The following is a 16,186-nucleotide window of genomic DNA, read 5'->3' as shown; positions in this document are numbered from 1 at the left end:
AGGTTGCGCGCCCTCTCCAACCTTCCTGTGGACGGATCCCAAGCCGTGCTTAGCTGCAGAGCACCATCCTCATTGACGGTGTTTTCACAAGCTTTCATCTCGATCGCTTCTTTCATTACTCTCTCCCAGAAACTGTTAGTCCGTGTAATAACAGATGTCTCGTCGAATGCAATAGGATGTTCGTTTCCTAGGGCATGCCCTACTACCGCTGATTTCTCAGGGTACCGAAGGCGAACTCATCTCTCGTGTTCTACACAGCGTTGTTCAACAGTACACACAGTCTATCCGTCATAAAACTGTACATGCTCACAAAGTATTTTACACAAGCATAGTGTTCTGAGGCGTACATCGTCTTTCACAGGCCTCGTGAGCGGTCGAATTTTTGCTGGAACCCTGAAGACTGAATCGATTTTATGCCTCTTTAGGCGCCGGATAATCTTCTCTGTTACTGAGCCACCTTCTTCCTCTATATCATTCTGCTTACGTGTTTTCGGAAAGATAAGTTGAGAAATCTGGCAGTTGTTGTAACCATTGTCCCTGAATACTTCCCGCAATGGGTTCAATTCCTCCGGGAGGTTCTCAGCGTCTGAGACTGCTTCCGCTCGATGCACCAAGGTCCTCAGAACACAACGTTTCTGTGAAGGATGGTGATAGCTCCTAGCGTGAAGATTTCATTCCTTGTGGGTGGATTTCCAGTAAATACTGTGGCTGAGACACTCACTTTCTTTATGACGGTCGAGGACGTCATGGAACGGATAGACGCCATGTGTCTCCACCTTCATCGTGAATTCGACGTTGTCATGGATATTGTCGATGTGGTCCACAAATTCTCCCAGTCTTTCACGAACGTGTCGTCGATGTAACGATAAATGCAACTAGGCTTTGCATTCTATGAGGTAATCGCATTTTTTGTATGTTGCGGAATATTTTAACCAGACGCACGGCGTCTCGATAGGGAGCCCATTAGTTCCAGTTACAGCCAATCTGTTTATGGTTTTGGGAACAATACCAAGTTCCATCAGGATTGGGTACATTTTAAAGAAACTCCGCATCTTCCTCTAACATCGCGATTCAACTCCATTGCAGTGATAGGCGATATTCAACACGTCTCAACAGCGCCATAGTTCACAGGCGGGAATCCGGAGTGCCTATGGTAAAACTAGAGCCCACGTCACGTAGGACGGCCCTTCCACTCATAGAGGCGGAGCGATAGGGACGTGTGGAGGGGATAAGGTTTGCGCACGCGTGGTGGCAGAGATCGGGGAAACGAAGTCCGTTTTGCCGAAATGTGTTGTTGAAGACAACAATCAATTTCATTTGCCTTCGGTAGATTGCATCATACGTTCAAATCTGTGGGGGAATAATACATCCTAAAACCGATTTAGAACAATCGTCTAAATGAGTTTTCAAAATGTCAAAAACAGAAGTATCGCTTTCAGATTCACATTTGAAAAAGTTATAAATACGGGACATAAACCTCCTCTACTGCTTGTGAAGCACCTACATCTACATGATGACTCTGCAGTTCACAATTAAGTGCTTGGCAGAGCGTTTATCGAACCACATTCAAGCTATTTCTGCACCGTTCCAACCTCGAATACCGCGCGGGAAACACGAACACTTTAATCTTTCTGTATGAGCTCTAATTTCTCTTATTTTCTTGTGATGATCATTCCTCCTTGTGTAGGTGGTTGACAACAATTTTTCCAGTCTGAGGAGAAAGTTAGAGACTTAAATTTCATGAGAAGATCCTGCCACAATGAAAAACGTCTTTGTTACGACGACAGCCACCCCAGTTCGCGTATCATATCCGTGGCAGATTCTCCCCTATTTCGCGATAACACAAAACGAGCTGCCTTTCTTTGAACTCTTTCGATCAATCCTATCTACAGTACTCCAGAAGAGGGCGGAAAAGCGTTGTGTAAGTAGGATCTTTAGCACAGCTGTTACATTTTCTAAGTGTTCTACCAATAAATAGAAATGTTTGGTTTGTTTCACACACAATGTTATCCATGTGATCGTTGCAACTTACATTATTATTATTCCGTAAGTATGTAGTGGAATTTACAACCTTTAGATTTGTGTGTTTTATCTCGTAAACCGAAATTTAGCGGATTCTTTTTAGCACTCATGTGGATGGCTTCAGACATTTAATTATTTAGAGTCAATTGCCGTTTTTCTCACGGTACAAATATCTTGTCTAAGTCGTTTTGTAACTTGTTTTAATCATCTGATGACATTATAAGAAGGTAAATCACAGTATCATCTGCAAACAATCTAAGAGGGCTGCTCAATGTTTCATAAAACGTTTATTAGATCAGGAACAGAGGAGCGCCTATAACACTTCCTTGCAAACGCCAGGTCTCACTTCTGTTTCAATGATTTTCCGTCGATTACGGCAGGAAATCACGAATCCAGTCCCTCAACTAAGAAGATACTCCATAGGCAAGCAATTTAATTAAAGTTGGTTGCGAGGAACTTCACTTGTATTGCTGTCATCTGACATATGCATTTGGAAATCACACTGAAACGTTTAAAAAACATACTCAGAGCTATACTGCTACATCAACATCTGAATGAATAATTCGGCGGCTCTGCGAATGAAACTGCATCGACGCGAAATATGGCAACAGTGTAGCATGCGGGAGAGAGATTCTCGCAGTCTAGTTTGTAACTCATGGCTATCCACTCGGTAAGAGAATGAATCTTATTGGCTGCTAGCAGTTAATGGTGGTAGATTCACAGAACGGCTGAAAAAAGAACGGCCATCCTACATGACGCGAACTATAGTTCGGCATATTAAGCTAACAGAATATGGTAAGATTAAATTCTACTGGGAAAAATTATGACCATAAAAAATTATGATCATTGTTCAACGAAGAGCCCTCGTAGGTTTAATAAAATCGAAGCATTTAATGACAAATATTGCTTAAATGAACAATATCTATGAAAAATATTGCATTCAAAAATTTAAATGTGTCATTGTAAGTTTAGTAAATAAATCACGAAATATATGAACTTTCTAAAGAAATGAAAGTGAAACAAAATCTATATTGTATTATTTAAATGAAAGTGAAACAAAATCTATATTGTATTATTTATTGGTTTTATACATGGTTTATATACAGATTATATAATGGTTTTAGTTGATGTAGCTGATCAGTGGAATAAGGATGCAGAAGGAAATGGAAACCCCTGCATTAAAGACAAATAATATGTATAAATAGGACATGTGAGCTGAAACAAAAAAGTACCACAACAATATCTCCATTGGCAAAAGATTCTGAACTAGTCTCCCATTCAGAACTCTCTGAGGAGACGAGCACCAGGGAGGTGACAAAGAGAAAAAGATTGAATAGCCAGCGAGAGGACAACAATCTATGACTCAGTGTGTGGAATGTCAGAAGTTTGAACATGATAGGGAAGCTAGAAAATCTGAAAAGCGAAGTACTAAGGCACAGTCTAGATATAGTTGGGATCAGGGAAGTTAAGTGGAAAAAAAGATAAGGGTTTGGGTCACCCCTGAGTATAGGGTAATATTGTAACACACGACCTGTTGCTTGTCCGGATTTTGCGTGTGTTCGATAATGTTAGATTTCAATGTCGCCCTGTCACCCCTAATTAATCTGCAGTGGTAGTTTCGACGATAAATCACACCTATTTTCAATTCCAAACATGAACCATAACGAACACTTAGGGGGTTCAATGATATCAGACAATTTCACGGAAATAAAATAAAGCAAAAGGTTAATTCAGGATCAAACTACTGAAAGTAAAAGCTCTACTGAATTAATAAATTTATTATCAGCTTCAGGCCGATGCTGAATAAAAAAAACAAATGAACCATTTACAAATTACCCTCCTAGCTGGGATTGGCAGTGAATTGTGTCACAATCGGTACAAAACGCAGTCTCTCATAAATTGGCTGACCGACTGACATCGACACAAAACGAAAAATAAGAAGAATCACTACACCCCAAAGCATCGCGAAACCTCAGTGGAAACAGCAATTGCACGTGATCCAGTTGTTTAACGCTACTCCTAACGCAGGCCGAAGCAGGAGCGATCTCACCATACTACTTGCTGCTGTGGCTGCGGTCTCCAGTGGACGATGGTACGGCTGTGGTATGTGGGTGCGGTGCCTCGGAAATCGCACTCCTACAATACTTGGACAACAGACTGCTGTCCGTAAACTTCTAAAATTGCGACAATCTTCCCATGAGCACCTCTACTGTTTATCCCCTGTATGGAGACAGTGAATACGACTCACAGTCCCTCACTCTTGGTGTTTCCTATATGCTGGCGATGATTTACTGGCAAGCGAACAACGTGAAGACCTCCAGGAACAGATGCAGCAACGGTAACCCTCTGTATTTGCTCTAGTTTCTCTGGTTAATTTCTCTAATTTCTCTGGTCAATGTGAGAGATGTGTGTGTGTGGGGGGGGGGGGGGGGGAGTAATATGTTACCTTACTCGTCCTGAAAAGTGCTTCATCATAGGCAACACTTGGTTTAAGCATCATGAAAGAAGTTGTATATATGGAAGACCCCTGGAGACACTGGAAGGTTTCAAGTAGATTATACAATGGTAAGACAGAGATTTAGGAACTAGGTTTCAAACGTAAAACGTTTCTCTGACCACAATTTATTGGTTATGAACTGTCGACTAAAACTGAATAAACTGCAAAAGGTGAGGATTTAAGGAGCTGGGACCTGGATAAACTGAAAGAACCTGTGGGTTGTAGAGAGTTTTAGAGAGAGCATTAGGAGACGATTGACAAGAACGGGGGAAATAAATACAGTAAAGAAGAATGGGTAGCAGTGAAGGCAGCAGAGGGTCAAATCGGTAAAAAGACGAAGGCTAGTAGAAATCCTTGGGTAACAGAAGGGGTACTGAGTTTAATTGATGAAAGGAGGAAATCTAAAAATGCAGTAAATGGAGCAAGCGAAAAGGAATACAAACGACTCAAAAATGATATCGATAGGAAGTGCAAATGGCTAAGCAGGGATGTCTACTTCCCCCCATGAACCATGGACCTTGCCATTGGTGGGTGGGTAGGCTTGCATGCATCACCGATACAGATAGCCGTACCGTAGGTGCAACCACAATGGAGGGGTATCTGTTGAGAGGCCAGACAAACGTGTGGTTCCTGAAGAGGGGCAGCAGCCTTTCCAGTAGTTGCGGGGGCAACAGTCTGGATGATTGACTGATCTGGCCTTGTAACACTAACCAAAACGGCCTTGCTGTGCTGGTACTGCGAACGGTTGAAAGCAAGGGGAAACTACAGCCGTAATTTTTCCCGAGGGCATGCAGCTTTACGGTATGGTTAATGATGATGGTGTCCTCTTGGGTAAAATATTCCGGAGGTAAAATAGTCCCACTTTCGGATCTCCGGGCGGGGACTACTCAAGAGAACGCCGTTATCAGGAGAAACAAAACTGGCGTTCTACGGATCGAAGCGTGGAATGTCAGATCCCTTAATAGGGCAGGTAGGTTAGAAAATTTAAAAAGGGAAATGGATAGGTTAAAGTTAGATATAGTAGGAATTAGAGAACTTCGGTGCCAGGAGGAACAAGACTTTTGGTCAGGCGAATACAAGGTTATAAATACAAAGTCAAACAGGGGTAATGCAGGAGTAGGTTTAATAATGAATAAAAAATAGGAATGCGGGTAAGCTACTACAAACAGCATAGTGAACGCATTATTGTGGCCAAGATAGACACGAAGCCCACGCCTACTACAGTAGTACAAGTTTATATGCCAACTAGCTCTTCAGATGACGAAGAATTTGAAGAAATTTATGATGAAATAATAGAAATTATTCAGATAGTGAAAATGCAGTAAGTGAAGCTGACAAAAAGGAATACAAACGTCTCAAAAATGAGACCGACAGGAAGTGCAAAATGGCTAAGCAGGGATGGCTAGAGGACAAATGTAAGGATTTACAGGCTTATCTCACTAGGGGTAAGATAGATACTGCCTACAGGAATACTAAAGAGACCTTTGTAGAAAAGAAAACCACTTGTATGAATATCAAGAGCTCAGATGGAAACCCAGTTGTAAGCAAAGAAGAGAAAGCAGAAAGGTGGAAGGAGTATATAGAGGGACTATACAAGGGCGATGTACTTGAGGACAATCTTATGGAAATGTAAGAGGATGTAGATGAAGATGAAATGGGAGATAATATACTGCGTGAAGAGTTTGACAGAGCACTGAAAGACCTGAGTCGAAACATGGCCCCGATAGTAGATAACATTCCTTTAGAACTTCCTTTAGAACTATTGTCAGCGTTGGGAGAGCCAGTCATGACAAAACTCTACCATCTGGTGAGAAAGATGTATGAGACAGACGAAATACCCTCAGACTTCAAGAAGAATATAATAATTCCAATCCCAAAGAAACCAGGTGATGAGACATGTGAAATTTACCGAACTATCAGTTTAATAAGTCACGGCTGCAAAATACTAACGCGAATGCCTTACAGACGAATGGAAAAACTAGTAGAAGCCGACCTCGGGGAAGATCAGTTTGGATTCCGTAGAGATGTTGCAATAGGCGACGCAATACTGACGCTACGTCTTATCTTAGAAGATAGATTAGGGAAAGGCAAACCAACGTTTCTAGCATTTGCAAACTTAGAGAAAGCTTTTGACAATGTTGACTGGAAAACTCTGTTTCAAATTCTTAAGGTGGCAGGAGTTAATATACAGGGACCGAAAAGCTATTTAAAATTTTGTACTACCAGAGGGCAGTTATAAGAGTCCAGGGGAATGAAAGGGAAGGAGTGGTTGGGAAGGGAGTGGGACTGGGTTGTGGCCTATCCCCAATGTCATAGAATCTGTATATTAACCAAATAAAGGAAACAAAAGAAATCTTTGGAGAAGGGATTAAATTCCATGAAGAAGAAATAAAACCTTTGAGATTTGCCGATGACATTGTAATTCTGGCAGAGACGGCAAAGGACCTGGAAGAGCAGTTGAACGGAATGGACAGTGTCTAGAAAGGAGGATATAAGATGAACATCAACAAAAGGAAACCAGAAAAATTGAATGTAGTCGAATTAAATCTGGTGATGCTGAGGTAATTAGTTTTGTTATTCGGGGAGTAAAGTAACTGATGATGGTCAAAGTAGAGAGGATATAAAATGTAGACTGCAATGGCAAGAATGCGTTTCTGAAGAAGAGGAATCTAGTAACATCGAGTACAGATTTAAGTGTCAGGAAGTCGTTTCTGAAAGTATTTGTATGGAGTGTAGCAATGTATGGAAGTGAAAAATGGGCGATAAATAGTTTAGACAAGAAGAGAATAGAAGCTTTCGAAATGTGGTGCTACGGAAGAATGCTGAAGATTAGACTTTTAGATCACGAAACTAATGAGGAGGTATTGAATAGAATTGGGGAGAAAAGTAATTTGTGGTACAACCTCATTAGGAGAAGGGACTGGTTGGTAGGGCACGTTGTGATGCATCAACGGATCACCAGCTTAGTATTGGAGGGAAGAGTGTAGGATAAAAATCGTAGAGGGAGATGAAGGCATGAATACACTAAGCAGGTGTAGGACGTAAGTTGCAGTAGTTACTCGGAGATGAAGAAGTTTGCACAAGATAGGGTAGCGTGAAGAGCTGCATCAAACCAGTCTCTGGATTGAAGACCACAACGCAATGAAAGGTAAAATATTCGTCCAGATGAGACGACATTACGCCATTGTTATCTTTATGATTTTTCAATTCATTTGAATGTGGAGTTAAGGTTTTTGAGATCCTGGTCTTCAATTCTTTCGACACGCTTACAACTTTGCTTGCTCACGGTAATATTTTGGTAGTTACAAATGCATGTTATTGCACGACCACAGCTAATGATGTTTTCCAATGCGTATTCACCTTTTTTCACATTCTGATCGATATGATATCTTATAAGCATTAACATATTTTGCACTACACTGTTAAGTGGATTTATCAAATGTTCGCTTTGACTTTAGAATTGGCTCTCCATTACTTTTGCCCAGACTTTGTGTAGTGTCTTGTATTCTGCTTGATTGTACATATTTTTCTTAAGCTACGTTTCGTCCAAATATTACCAGTCTGAATTGGATTGCAGATAGCATCCGAAACAGTTGTCGACTTCCATTATGATAGGGAGATGTTCGCCTAGGCGCTAAAAGCTCTTCGCTTTAAAAAATTCTTTATTTAATAAACCGCATTAAGACCGCCGTGTCCTCCTTGACAATGTCAGGCTTCACTGTCAATTACTTGTAACAATTCAAGGAAAAAGCCGTTTTCCTATAGTGTGAAATTCCTGAATGGTTTCTGAATGTCAAAGATTCTGCACCACAGACAATCGATATATTATGAAGAAAATTTCATTTCGGACGTGGGAAGGTTCACGAAGTAGTCTCTGGTAGTCGTATTCTACAGTGCACAAAGCCGTACTATGAGTTGGATATAACTTCAGCAAAATGGTTGATGGAAAAGTCACCCCCTTCAGAGGATGGGCTCAGCTAGTGTATCTTTGTAAGTGATGGTGAATTGTATACACTCAGTTATTCCACATGGGTCATGTGTCATCGTGAAGGGCTTCGAGGAAGTGAAGTGTACTAAAGACTAGACCTATTGCCAAAATATAACGTGCATCATGTTGAGAAGGGCTTCCCTCACTTCCTGCAGTCTGATCAAAATATGTGTCGACAAATATGAGCCAGTAACTCCTGAGTTAAATGTGAAGTTCTTGGAACAGTGGTCGCACGACTGCCATCTGCGAGATTTTGCAGACAACTTCAGTGAGAGCATTGGGCCTTCTTTTTGAATATGGAAGAAAATTAATGTTTTTGTATAATAAAAGTTTTTCTGTACTCCGACTGAAAACATGTGCTGACACGTTAACTATGATTTCAGGGTGTCAGCAATAATATGATTTATTGTTTGAAAATTCAAATAAAATTTACGCCTAGGGTGTTTTTGTTGTGTTTTCCTATTTCCCTTTGTAAATTAATGTTGATGCCTCGTTCAAGTAACGATTACTGAGAGATAGGGATAAGTGAAATTTCATACACACATTTTACTACAGTACGATACAGAGATAAGAAATTTACTGATGGAGCAGTAACGTATTTAGCACAAAGCTTGACAGAGAGAAACTTACTTATGAGATAATAGTTTAGATGCTTGTGTAATTTTGGAAACTATTACAGATGTGGAAATACAGTAAATTTTTGTTTGTGTGTGTGTGTGTGCTTGTTTGTCTTTAAATTTACTGCCCACTATCAACTCAAATATATTTATTTTTTAAATGTCCTACCAATATTTCCAATATTCTACATTCATCTCTCGATGGGTTCATCGAAAATATTAGTGTGCCATATGACCTCAAACTCACTGCGTCATCAAAAATGAGACATGCATTGATGACATCGTCGATAGGTCAATGACTGTCTGTGAAGGTCAGTGACCTAGGTTATGTAATGTTAACAATGTGACTAAGATGATCCAAAACTTACATAGCTATACTGTTTAACTATATTAATAACTATTGCTTTCACTTATTATTTTGTAACTTAGTGGGAAAAATACCTATCTGAAACACACTGTATGAAAATTCTCGCTTCCGACTGCAAGTGATGAGATTTTTCTTTGTGGCAGGTGTCAGCAATGCGTACAGTGGAAGGAGAGGGCACCGACTCAAGTTCCCAGGTGGCCCAGTGGTTCGCCGGCAGGTCGGTGCTGGTGACCGGGGCCACCGGCTTCCTGGGCAAGGCCATCGTGGAGAAGCTGCTGCGGTCTTGCCCAGACGTCGGCACCCTCTACCTGCTGGTGCGGCCCAAGCGCGGACAGGACCCACACGCGAGGCTCGAGGCCTACACCTCAGACGTTGTAAGTCATGCAGACGTGCCAGGCTAGTTCAAGCCAACATTGTGTTGCGACATTTGTCTCTAAGTCGAGGATGTTAGCACCCTGGGAGCAGAGGCGTTTCCCATCAAAAGATGCGTCAGCAACAGCTAAGTCTCTGGAACAATTTCTCTACTAATCCAATTACGTCATTTAGTGTTGCATTTTTTGAAAAGAAATTTTGCTGATGAGACATGCAGCATATTTGGGCAACAAAGAGGTCACTGTCTTGGCATGCTCTGCTAACCCAGCGATGTTGGAGGTACGGACTTAGCATGGTCTGTTTACGCAGGTGTTAATAATTTCAGTGCTTATTTGGCGTAGCCAATAATTCCAGTTCTCATTTGTCGTAGCTTGACACTAAGCTAGGGAAGTAAGTACTGTGAACTATATTGAACATGGAAAATGAGATCGATACTAGGTCGATAGATGGAATTGAAGAGAAAGTGAACCTTACGTCTACATATAATGTGAGCCTAAATCATTATAATGAAGAAAATACAGAATCGTCTTATATGAAAACCAGACATCCAAAGGCGTTCCAGAATCATAGTCAAAGTTCAGAAAACGAGGTATTAGCTATATTCGGTAATCCACATATCTATGACTTTAATATCAAATTACAAACTAGTATATCTACCAACTATTCTGAGTATTTATTCACATTCGAGGGTTACTACTCATCTCCAAGTGACATTCTTACCATGATACTTCTGGTTTCAGCAGTTGGAGTCAGAACAATAAACTGTACAATCAGCCCCTTTCTCTGAGTCAGCCTTCATATCGCCTGTGCTGTGGATATTTCATTCCTCCTCCCTCTAACTAGCCCGAAAGGCCACTAGTGTCTGCAGGGGAATCAGGACCAGTCAAGTATGGGGCAGAGGAGATGGTTGTCACTGTCAGCCGCTCTGTGACGATTGTTGTTGTGGACATGGTACCAGTGACTTGGTCCCCAGATGGGAATGCGGCTTCCACAGCTGGTGGCAACAGTATGACCTTCATAGGCGCCTCATAGTTCACAGCTGATGGTAGCAGTTTCAACTCCATAGTTGCTTCATAGCCCATAGAATGTTGTGGACATATTATGTGAGAGGTAGTCGCAGTGCACGTGAGGAGCTTCAATGGGTAATGTGTTGACATATGGAGGATAGTGGTCCCAACCTGGGACTTCCGAGAACACCGTCAGTAATTTTGACAGCCTCAGATGGGCACTTGAGGCCAAACAATGTAGTATCAGATAAGTCCATCACGGCTGTCATTTCCCAATCACAGCCACAGCTGATTTTGATGCACCACAAGGTGCTCTTGCCCAGTTGCTATTTCAAACATTTGATTCCTGCTACGACCAGTGATGACCACAGGTCAAATCTGGTGTTTGTCCATATCTATGATTCCAGGTTACAGGGCCCATACAGTAGGTAGTATGCGCTGGTGCAAAAGATTGGAAATTGCACACAGCCTGCGGCCATGCGGCATTTTGGTCAGGGTATGGTCGTGTACAGGGGTGGATCTATAAAAGTGAGGTTCCTCAGAGGTTGACATTATCACCTTCAGTTTCATTTGAATGTTCTGGCCTCCTACTATGCTTTCAACTTTGATACACTGTCGAAATGATACACAACACACCTTGACAATGCCTTTCTTCTTGATATCCCCCTGAATGCGAGGATCTGAGACTTCAGTGTAGTCAAAGTATAAAAAGCCTTCAAATGAAAAGCTAGGAAACGTCGTAACAACCAAACTGGTTGAAATTCAGATATGTTACTTTGCGATAATGTAGTGAGACATCTAGGGGCGTGAATGCAAGATCTGGCGTGGTTGTACGTCTGTACATATTGAGAGGCCAATGTCAAAATACCCAGACTCGTGAAAAGAGGTCGATATGAGGTTCGTGAACTCACACCACTTTTTGCCCGAACCGCCCGTTTCTGAGCCAAAAATATCCTTCTAGAATGGGAAGAGTTACCCCAAAACATAACACCATACGACATAAGTGAATGAAAATAAGCAAAGTAGACTAATTTACTTGTCGAAATATCACTCACTTTCGATACCGTTCGAATAGTGAAAATGGCAGTATTAAGTCTTTGAACAAGATCCTGAATGTGGGTTTTCCACGATAGCTTACTATCTATCTGAACAACTAGGAATTTGAACTGTTCAGTTTCACTAATCATATGCCCCTTCTGTGAGATTAAAACGTCAGGTTTTGTTGAATTGTATGTTAGGAACTGTAAAAACTGAGTCTTACTGTGATTTAACGTTAGTTTATTTTCTATAAGCCATGAACTGAGGTCCTGTACTGCTCTACTTGAAACCGAGTCAATGTTGCACACAACATCCTTTACTACCAAGCTAGTGTCATCAGCAAACAGAAATATTTTAGAGTTACCCATAATAGTAGAGGGCATATCATTTATATAAATAAGGAACAGGAGCAGCCCCAACTCTGATCCCTGGGGCATCTCCCACTTGACAGTACCCCACTCAGATCCCACATCACAGCCGTTATCAACATTGAGAATAATGACCTTTGGCTGCCTGTTGCTACAGTAAGAGGTGAACCAATTGTGAGCTACTCCCCTTATTCCGTAATGGTCCAACTTCTGGAGTAATATTGTGTGATCAACACAGTCAAATGCCTTTGTTAAATCAAAAAATACGCCGAGCGTTCGAAACTTTTTGTTTAGCCCATCCAGTACCTCACAGAGAAAAGAGAATATAGCATTTTCAGTTGCCAAACGACTAAAGCCGAACTGTACATTTGATAGCAAATCGTGTGATGTAAAATGATCAATTAAGCTTACATACACAGCCTTTTCGATAACTTTTGCAAACACTGATGGCATAGAAATAGGCCTAAAATTAACTACATTATCCCTTTCTCCCTTTTTATAAAGCGGTTTTACTACTGAGTACTTTAATTGCTCAGGAAACTGACCATTCCTAAAGGAAAAATTACAAATATGGCTAAATACAGGGCTAACATATGCAGCACAGAACTTTAATATTCTACTAGACACTCCATCATAACAATGAGAGTCCTTAGTCTGCAGTGATTTGATTATTGTCTCAATCTCCGTCTTGTCTGTATCACAGAGGAGTATTTCAGACGTCAATCTCGGAAAGGCATTTGCTAAGAAACTTGTATGATTTCCTGTAGATACTAAATTTTTATTTAATTCACTAGCAATGCTCAGAAAATGGTTGTTAAATACTGTACATATATCTGATTTATCAGTAACAGAAATATTATTACTGCAAACTGACTTTATATCGTCAACCTTGTGCTGCTGACCAGACACTTCCTTCACAACTGACCATATGGTTTTAATTTTATCCTGTGAATTAGCTATTCTATTTGCATACCACATACTTTTTGCCTTGATAATAACATTTTTAAGCACCTTACAATACTGTTTGTAACAGGCTACTGTAGCTTGATTGTGACTACTTCTAACATTTTGATATAATTCCCGCTTTGTTCTTGATCCCACTAGTCAGCCAACCAGGCTGTCCATTACTACTAGTACCCTGTTTAGAATGTTCTAATGGAAAGCAACTCTCAAAGAGCATGAGAAATGTGTTATGGAAAGCATTGTATTTATCATCTATATTATCAGCACTATAGACATCTTGCCACTCTTGTTCCTTGACAAGTTTTGAAAAACTCTCTACTGCTGTTGGATTAACTTTCCTACGTAGTTTGTAATTAAATACGACATTGGTTAGAGTACAAAAACCTTTTAGTGTTAAAATTTGTGCATCATGGTCTGAAAGGCCATTCACCCTTTTACTAACAGAATGCCCATCTAGTAATGAAGAATGAATAAAAATATTGTCTATGACTGTGCTACTGTTCCCCTGCACCGTAGTTGGAAAAAACACAGTTTGCATCAGATCATATGAATTTAGGAGATCTACCAACATCCTTTTTCTTGCACAATCATGTACAAAATTAATATTGAAGTCACCACATAGAACTACTTTCTGGTACTTCCTACAAAGCGAATCAAGAACCCTCTCTAGCTTAAGCAAAAATGCTTTGAAGTCAGAGTTAGGGGACCTATAAACAACAGCAATTAGAAGTTTAGTTTCACTAAATTCAACTAATGCTGCACAACTTTCAAATATCTGTTCAGTGCAGTGTCGTGATACGTCTATGGACTCAAATGAAATACTGTTTTTTACGTACAGAGCCACTCCCCCACCCCGCAAGGAACTCCTTGAGAAACAGCCAGCTAATCTGTAGCCCACTCACTGATTTTTTGACGATGAGGGCGATCACACAGGAATTTTCAAATGACTCTGTGACCAATGAGCGGATTTCTGTCACTAGAAATTGAACAATTAGTAGAAAGCTTGTAACACCTCCGTTCTTATCCCGACCTGATCTGATCGAATAGCAGCCCAATATTTATTATTAACATGACCGTGAACCTAATGGGGCTGGTAATCGGAATTGACTGCGACAGAAGTTGTTACTTTCCAGTTCGTCCTGTTCAATACTATAATACTGAATGTATGGTAATAAGGAACACCAACACAGTTTTACTAATTACGAAGTTATATTCTTCTCAAAACACAAAAAGGAGACAGCCACTGCATTCGTCATACGTACCTAATTACGGCTAATTTCAGCACAGGATTTCTTCATTTTCTATTGTCGTCACACGCTAATCCATCACTGCATCCAACACTGCAATCCAAGGTTAGACCGGCGCGGTAGACGCGAAACTAAATATCGGCACTAGTAACGTCACTGATCACTTTTATAAAGATACTTCATCACTTTCCCGGTATTTATTAATTATTTAGGGGTCTAACCACAGCGATGGTGACACCCTTCTCGGTTGAAAACCCTGTATTCCAATAATGGCCTCCACACACACACCATTCCCGCCAACCACTCTGGCGCATCTCGACACTCGCTCTCGCAACACGTCACAATCGATTGTTCGCTCTATCGACCTGTGCCGGGTGCAGAGTTATAGTAACGGCCTACAGACCCCTTACAAGCTCCAACCGTTATTTACAGGGACTTGGAGACTATGTTGAAAAATAGCAGATGTATCTGCATCACTTTGAATTGTAGTGCAGCGTTTAATAATACTGTGCAGCTTACTTTTTAAGCCTTCTCATAATATTTTTTCACATGAGAAAACAATGAACTTTTTGATATAAAAATAAGTAATAACAGACGGTGTCTCCTTTTCTATTGAACGATAATTCATCTGAGCAGCTGTTGCGAGTTTTAGTCTTTTACAGAATTGGTTGTTGAATGTCATTTCAATAATTGCTAGGCAGCATTGTGCCAGTGCCATAGTGTGAAGCATCTGCCATGAGGACTAAATGTCTGACGAGGGTAAATGTGCTCCACCGGGAAGCAGAATCTTCCGAAACCCCCAGCTACTTATCCATCACCCTATATGTAGCTAGTCGCTGACAACTCGCCAATAAATATTTTGGATAATAAATTGGTAGTTATTTATGTACCGTGACGATTAAATCTTTATGACTGGATCTATGTTTTATTATTATTATTTTAGGTGCATATGGACTCTATCGCATAACTCAAGGCTGTTATGTTTCAATCTTCAGAGTTTCCAATTAGCTCTCATTTTTTCTCCATAGTTTCTTTTTCCATCTTCAGGCCACTTTGTCCCTGGTCTGGTGGTGACTTAATTCTCTGACAGCACTCCGCAATTGCTAAGCTTTGGTCTGTATAAGTTTCTGGATCTAAGATATGGCACGTCGCACTTTCGAGACTGCGTTTGTTTGGAGGGGTGGGGGGGGGGGGGAGTCTGTACATTTGCTAATGTGCTAATAATATTTCAGTCATGTTTTACTTACATCTGCCATGAGATTCGGTAGTTTTTATGTTGTTTTTAGAGACAGTCCTCTATTCTTCTGCTCTTTTCTGGCCGAATGTCTTTGTTAGAATTCCGCGTTCTTCTTTTAGGATATCATCCACATCATGTCTGCTGTGAAGTGTAACCGTTTTGTTAGTGCACAAGCCTGAAGGACTGATAACTGTGTTACAGGCTATTATTTTCGGGCTTATGAGCATTCGTCTTTTGTTGTAGATGTTGCACATTTTGCCGTAACTCGCATAAGTTTCTCCGTCCGAATTTTCTGTGCCATTTTTTCTCCCTCTGTTGCTGTTGTTGCTGTGGTCTTCAGTCCTGAGACTGGTTTGATGCAGCTCTCCATGCTACTCTATCCTGTGCAAGCTTCTTCATCTCCCAGTACCTACTGCAACCTACATCCTTCTGAATCTGCTTAGTGTATTCATCTCTTGGTCTC

The 16,186-nt window shown here is 40.8% G+C and overlaps 1 protein-coding gene across 2 annotated transcripts in view; it reads left to right on the top strand.

Annotated features, from left to right (window-relative positions):
• LOC124711767 (fatty acyl-CoA reductase 1-like) overlaps positions 1-16,186 on the top strand; it is a 149,919-nt gene that overhangs the window by 25,088 nt on the left and 108,645 nt on the right. For both annotated transcript variants that reach the window (XM_047241980.1, XM_047241981.1), the window contains exon 2: positions 9,635-9,865. In XM_047241980.1, the coding sequence (XP_047097936.1) occupies positions 9,644-9,865 (222 nt within the window). In that variant the 5' untranslated portion in view covers positions 9,635-9,643. The remainder of the gene's footprint in view (positions 1-9,634; positions 9,866-16,186) is intronic.

The sequence above is a fragment of the Schistocerca piceifrons genome, chromosome 8 (assembly GCF_021461385.2).
Source record: "Schistocerca piceifrons isolate TAMUIC-IGC-003096 chromosome 8, iqSchPice1.1, whole genome shotgun sequence".
In the NCBI taxonomy this organism is placed as follows: Eukaryota; Metazoa; Arthropoda; class Insecta; order Orthoptera; family Acrididae; genus Schistocerca; species Schistocerca piceifrons.
This window is presented reverse-complemented; position numbering and strand designations above follow the sequence as displayed.